Genomic DNA, 6,387 nt, shown 5'->3' with positions numbered 1-6,387 from the left:
AAATCTGAACGCAAAGGGTGTGGGCGTGAGTGTTATTTTGTCACCCGAATAACCATTAGGTTCGAGTGATGATTTCGGACGCGGGTTTGGATAGTGTGAAATCCGCACCCGACCCTAACCGTTGTCATCTCTAAACAACAATATAGCTTATGCACGAGAATTTAACCTACCAACCCCACACTTATACATGACATCCTCCAATAGGGGTGTTCATGGGTGCAGATCGATCCACGAACCCGCTAACCCAAACCAACTCATAAATTACCCGAATCCGTTCATTTACGGATATACCCAATCTAACCAGTAATAACCCATAAAGTTTTGGTTCGGATATCGGGTTTGAGTTTTGCAACTTGTTGACCAAACCCATTGATGTTACATTAGTAATTTCTTATTTTTTATTTTTATTTTAAATAAAAAATAAAATTATTATCTAATTACTAACCATAATTTTTCTAAAAAAGCCTTATTCTCCATCAATAATACTACTAAATCAATGAGTTTATGTAATTCTAGGATTAAATGTTGTTTCTTATTTTCTTTTGTATCATTTCCAACTTACGTATTTTATAAAAATAATGTGTCTTATGGAATTTTATACTATTATCTAGTGTTATGTCATGTTGATGAATATTATTAGATATTATATGATGTGCTTCACCCGTTTTGTGTGTTAGAAATGAGTATAAATGTATTGAATTGTGTTACAATATTTTTAAAATGAAAAAATTTTAAATTTTTAAATTTGAAACACAACCCCATAAATGAACGGATCGGTTCGAGTTGGTTTTGATAATGAAATTGCGGGTTGGAGGACGAACTCAACCCATTGAAGTTTGAACGGGCTGTATAACGACCAGGTATAATTTGGAGGGTGACATGTTAATTTCTCCTGAAGCAACTCATAAAGAAGAGTCCACACAATCGCAACAGTCTAGCCCAAAGAAGATGGAAGACCTGCACGCATAAGGACAAGGCCCAAGTACCTTAGCAACTATTGTTAGTTTCATGATTTTTGTAATTGACATAGTTTTGCTAAAACATAATTCTTAACTGATGTTGAGCAAGATGTTGAAACATCTTATTCTGTTATCATAATATGTTCAACTGTTATGTGTTTTGACAGATGTTCCACCAGATGTTGCAACATACTACACAAGAACATCCTGACAGTTCAGACTGGTTTATTAAACCTTTAAAGATTTGATTGAAAAATATGAGAATATGGAATATTCAGATAAACATTACAGGCGCAGACATTCAAGGGATGATTAGGACAAATGCAAATTAGTCTCTGTTTTTAGAAAAATAATCTTTGAGATTTCTTTTGGAAAACTAAGATTTGATTTGATTTTATCTGTTCCTAGTTTGTGAAAAGATCTTGCATTTGTTTTCAAAAAAGAGAAGATTGAATTCAGTTTAAAGTCCAAGTCCATTTTGCAAGTATATATAAAAAGGAACTTGCAAAACCTAGTTTGCCAAACATTGAAGAAAAACCGTGGGTGCAATAAGGATTGTTGTTTTGGGAGTCTCTCAAGTTCTTCGTGGGTTCTTTCTTTTGTATCACTCATGTATCTTCCGATAGATTGAGGTGGACGTGTGTTCTTTGTCTTGAAGCTTTTAAACAAGAGGGTTGAATGGTGTTCTTCATCAAGAGTTTTTATTGAAAAATGTAACCTTTTTATTTGGGTTCCCTTGGTCACAGAGTGTGTACGGTGATTGAAAATGAGATGGAGATTTCTCAGATTTAGATGTTGACTTCTAGACAGAAATAGTGCTGGATAGTTAGACCAGATACAGATCTGTTTCTCGGTCTAACCAATAGAATTGGCCAGTCTAGTCCGGTCTAGCTTTAATAACCATGCTACAAAATTAGATTATTTCTTTGCTATTTCTTGTTTCAGGCAGTATTGTTATAGTGTTTGTAGCAGAGTTTGGTACAATGTAGTATTTTCCATACATAAATTCCAAAAGAAAGTATTAAGAAGATAAATGAAGATAAGCAACAATCTGAATCCTTCAATTAAATTCGAAGATATCCAAAAATGTTTAAGATAGAAAACTTATAAGTCTTCCCAACAATATTTGATGGCAGAACTGTAAAATTATCATAACAATATAATTGAAATAAACAAACATTTGAACTTTGTACTTTGATGTTGTCGAGTTACTTTCGTCCTCTAAGATAAAGATTCTTCACAACCATATTACCGTTATTTTTGCCTCTAATCGCACCTTGATTAGCAACAACATTACTTCCAATTTGCTTAGTTAATTGAACATAGCTTCCTTCTCCATCCTCACTCTCTGTCTCAGTGTTGGTCTTAAACAGATGTCTGTTCATTCGCTTGAATTCCTTCCTACGTTCTTCCGCAGCATGACTATAAGGGCAAGTATCCCACTTCCATGTCCTTGATCTACACACTTGTTGAAACATAGGAAGAAGTACCCTAGGAGAATGATTATGACATTGCCTAGAAACATAATTAAGTTCATCATTAACCACTCTAACATTTACGGTTATCGAAAGCCCAGCATCATATGTTACTAAACCAAACAAAGTATAACTACTAATAGCATAGTAATGTGCAAGAGTCACCACATAAGGCTTTTCAGCTCCACTCTTTCTCTTCTGCTCTACCACAAGAAGACTACCCTCGTCTTCGCTCCCACGGTAGGCCACGTTTGTTTTCGTAACGTCTCCCGAACGGTCCTTAGTCTCGTTAACAAAATTGAAAATACCATCTTTTTCAAACTCGTTCGTATTAATTGGTTTGAGAAGATTGTTTTCGGCTCTTTCGATGAATATTGTGATCGAGCCAGGATCACTGAATTTGAATCGTACGAGCTCGCAGGCACCGTCTTTGTCATGTGTTGTTTCGGAGAGTTGAAAGACAGAGGGTGTAATTCCTACGGTGTATATCAACACAAATTTCTCCAATGTCTTGTCTTCCAAGAAACTCATTAAAGCTTACACTTCAAAATGTCTCCCTCTAAAAATGTCTCTAGCTTACACTTCAAGAAACTCATTAAAGCTACTAAATTACAATAAAGAGATGAATTTGACAAGAACATCAAATGCATTTTGAGAGGCTAATGATAAAAATATAGATGCTTCATTAGTCAATGCAGAACCTCCTCCTGCTAAATCAGACAATGCTCTAATGGCAATGAAAGGTATTTTTTGTTGGAAACAAACTAAAGCAACAGCAGCACTTTCCATGTCAGTTGGAGTAGCATCTAATTTGGACTTCAAATGATTTCTATAAGCTTTATTGTCAACAAACACATTGGCACTTACCCCTTTCTTTACTCTCACCACAATTGGCTTTCTTGGCAAGCAAGTTTTGTTAACACAACTAATCAATTCAACATTCTACAGAGAATAAGTGAAAAATTAGCCTCAAATTCTTCGGCTTCATTGCGCAACAAAAAATTCATAATGACATGGTGGATTGAGTTGAACTGACCTTGAGTTTTGTTGCGATTTCAAAGTAATTTTTATCAACTGGAACCCAAAAAGCATGTTGCTTTACTTCAAGAGCTCCGTCCACAGGAAAAATTTGCTCCGGTAGATACCAAACCTTGTTCAAAATATTTTCCACTGATTTGGAATGTTTTGTATAGTTATTGTAATCGGAAAACTTTAGATGGCCAAATTCTCTGTTGAAATCTCCACTGTCTTCACCAAACCTCTGCTCAATATATTAAGTACGGCGACACTGTCACTAACACGTTGACATAGATAATAACTTAAAAATAAATAAATTAGTATTGACAGATGACAGACACCAGACAAGTTTTTGTTCAGAAGTGTCGGTGCTATAGAGTTTGTGAGACTATTTAAAAATCTCTACATAATAGAAGTAAATTTTGTATGCACCTGCCAATGCCAAAGTCCTGTGTGAGCCCAATATTGTGGAATAGTCACATCTCCAACTTGGAATTTAGAATTTACATTACCAGCAATTCCATAATGAAGAACTCCTTCAACATTAAACAAAGTAAGCAACAATTGGGTAGCAAGACCTGCATTTAGCTACAAAATAGAAAACAAAAGACTAATAAAAATAATTTAAACATAACCATAAGTTTAAGTATAAAAGACACATAACAACACATTAGAAACTAAACTTACCATACCCTCTCCACTCATAACAACAATAACCTTCTTCTTTTCCAATTCACCAATGCGAAAATGTCTTCCTTCATTATCAAGTTAACCGAAATCAAAACGATTTATAGTGTTCTATCAAAAATCAATATATTGAGTAACATATTGTAAAAATTACCAGCAAAGTCAAAGTAAAGAAACTTGTTATGAGGCACAAAACTGGATGATTGAAGAAGAGGCTTCAACTCATAGGCATTTGGCACAACTATACCAATATATGGTCCTTGGCTATTGATATTACTGATTTCTTTCAAAGAAATTTGAGAAATTTCACTATAGGCCTCGATGCTATTTCCCAATAATACAAGCACGAGAACACTTAGAAACTTCATCTTCTTTCAATGGCTATATCTTTTATGTATTCCAAACATGATAATATATATATAAATACAAACAAGAAATGAACAAATAATGAAAAAAACAAAAGAGAATTAATTTGGATTTGTTTTCATGTGAGGAGCCAGTCAATCATATTATCTTATTTCTTATCCATATGGTCAATGTTTGCATTAATTTATTTATTTATAAGTAGAGGCAGCAGCCTATAATTTGGGCCCCAAGCCACATGTTAAGAGGGCCTAGCAAATATAAGGGAATTTTACTTGCCATCCCCCAAATTATATCTATCATCTTTATTTTTTATTATTTTAGAAATTTCCTCGGTGAAGGGGGAACAATTTTTCCAAATGAAATTTTTCGCTAATTCAGACGAAATTTATGGTACGTTAAAATTTCCGGTATTGGTAAATTTTTATCGAAAGTTTCAAATTTACCACTGAGTACCGAAAATTTAGAAGTATACTGAAATTTTCGATAGTGTACTCTTTTAGAAATTTTCAACGATCAGGATTTTGCCGATATATTTAGAGGATTCTGATTGCACCGACAAATTTGTGTAGTCTAGAATGAATCGCCATTTGTATAAATAGGGGCATATGTTATAGAAAATACATCTCAAAAAATGTTTCTTCCTCATTTTCTAATTAAGGCAAAAGTGTATTTCAACGGAAACAATCCTCGAGTTGAATTCAAACTTCCAGATGGCGCCACATCTCTCGCCAATTTGACAGACAAGTTGAATGAATTACTGCCTAATACTGATAATAGAAGGGTGAGGAATACCGAGTTTCATGAAGATTTGATTGATAGTAATGGAAGGGTGAAATACGACTTGATTGAGTTGAAGACCGACGAAGATGTCAAGGTTATTTGGAAATAATTTCTCCATAGGATCACTAAAGGTCCGATTGAGTTGGATGCGTAGATAACAAGATCACTCGACGACATAATGAAGATGTTTAAATCAGGAAAATATTTTTGTCTTGCTGATTAAAAGGTATTATATTTCAAAATTAATTTCTAAGTCTTGAACTTAGGGGGAGCCTCTGAATAAGAAGAGATAATTTTTTAGAGTATAAAACTCAGGGGGAGCTTTCTAAGTTCACTCTGATTTGTTTATGTGATCAAACCAAGTAAAAATTGTTCATCAAAATACATGATTTTGTCATCATAAAAAATGAGAAGATTGTAAGAACAAAATTTGGTTCTGCATCTGGCCTTTAGTTTTGATGATAACAATATGTGATATCTTAGAGAACAATTTTGTACACTAATAATTTTTGTGTAGTGTGTAGCTTTTGCTTACAAGTTCTGACTCTGATAGTATGATGTGCGACGTCATTAGTTTTTTGAATCAACACGCTCTGACCATAAAGAGATATAACGTGTGCTTTACAAAGACAAATCAAGTTCTAGAACACTTTTGTCTATGCTTCTGATGGAACGCTCAACAAATAGCTTAGCATTGTGACTCTTATAAGAGTCACAATTTTATCACTTCTTGTGTATCAAATTTTTGTATAGTTGATAATGCATCAATGCTATCTACACATATATGATTTTTATCACATATATGTGAAGAGATCTCCATATATGTGAAACATAAATAAAAGTTTTAAAAAATGCATATTGAATTACTTATCGATAAGTTATTCGTTGAACAAACATGCAAATAACAGAAAAAATTATAATCAAGTTATCCGCTAAAGATTATAATACTAGATAACTATAATGTGAGTTATCTGATGAATAAAATCTTCATACTGAAATACTTGTAAGCAAGTTATTTACCATAGTTCTCCGTCTCCAATTTCATAAAAGTTAATCGGAATGGTAAAAATTAAGGCTTTGTTTGGATTGATGGAACCGGATGG

At 33.6% G+C, this 6,387-nt stretch overlaps 1 protein-coding gene across 3 annotated transcripts; it reads right to left on the bottom strand.

Annotated features, from left to right (window-relative positions):
* Nucleotides 1–1,420: 1,420 nt before the first annotated feature.
* On the bottom strand, nucleotides 1,421–4,566 carry LOC131637313 (bark storage protein A-like). Of its 3 annotated transcripts, none has more exons than XM_058907905.1 (5): nucleotides 4,293–4,566; nucleotides 4,139–4,206; nucleotides 3,884–4,039; nucleotides 3,471–3,695; nucleotides 1,421–2,474 (listed from the first exon to the last, which is right to left on the bottom strand). In XM_058907905.1, exons 1-5 carry the CDS (start codon nucleotides 4,504–4,506, stop codon nucleotides 2,463–2,465), a joined length of 675 nt encoding a protein of 224 aa, XP_058763888.1. In that variant the 5' UTR covers nucleotides 4,507–4,566; the 3' UTR covers nucleotides 1,421–2,462. The 3 variants fall into 3 exon arrangements, with proteins under 3 accessions (XP_058763888.1, XP_058763887.1, XP_058763886.1); XM_058907904.1 differs by having other exon boundaries at nucleotides 1,428–3,376; nucleotides 4,139–4,202; nucleotides 4,293–4,430; XM_058907903.1 differs by having other exon boundaries at nucleotides 1,429–3,376; nucleotides 4,293–4,565.
* Between the last annotated feature and the right edge of the window lie 1,821 nt (nucleotides 4,567–6,387).

Source organism: Vicia villosa, unplaced genomic scaffold, assembly GCF_029867415.1.
Source record: "Vicia villosa cultivar HV-30 ecotype Madison, WI unplaced genomic scaffold, Vvil1.0 ctg.001966F_1_1, whole genome shotgun sequence".
NCBI classification, from domain to species: Eukaryota; Viridiplantae; Streptophyta; class Magnoliopsida; order Fabales; family Fabaceae; genus Vicia; species Vicia villosa.
This window is presented reverse-complemented; position numbering and strand designations above follow the sequence as displayed.

Bases quoted from the DNA above. Each gene is read 5' to 3' on its own strand.
- LOC131637313 (XM_058907903.1), bottom strand. From the start codon at position 4,506: ATGAAGTTTCTAAGTGTTCTCGTGCTTGTATTATTGGGAAATAGCATC. The intron at 4,207-4,292 runs GTAATTTTTACA...TTGATAATGAAG, and splicing joins TCTTTACTTTGACTTTGCTG to GAAGACATTTTCGCATTGGT. The intron at 3,696-3,883 runs GTGCATACAAAA...TATATTGAGCAG, and splicing joins CAGGACTTTGGCATTGGCAG to AGGTTTGGTGAAGACAGTGG.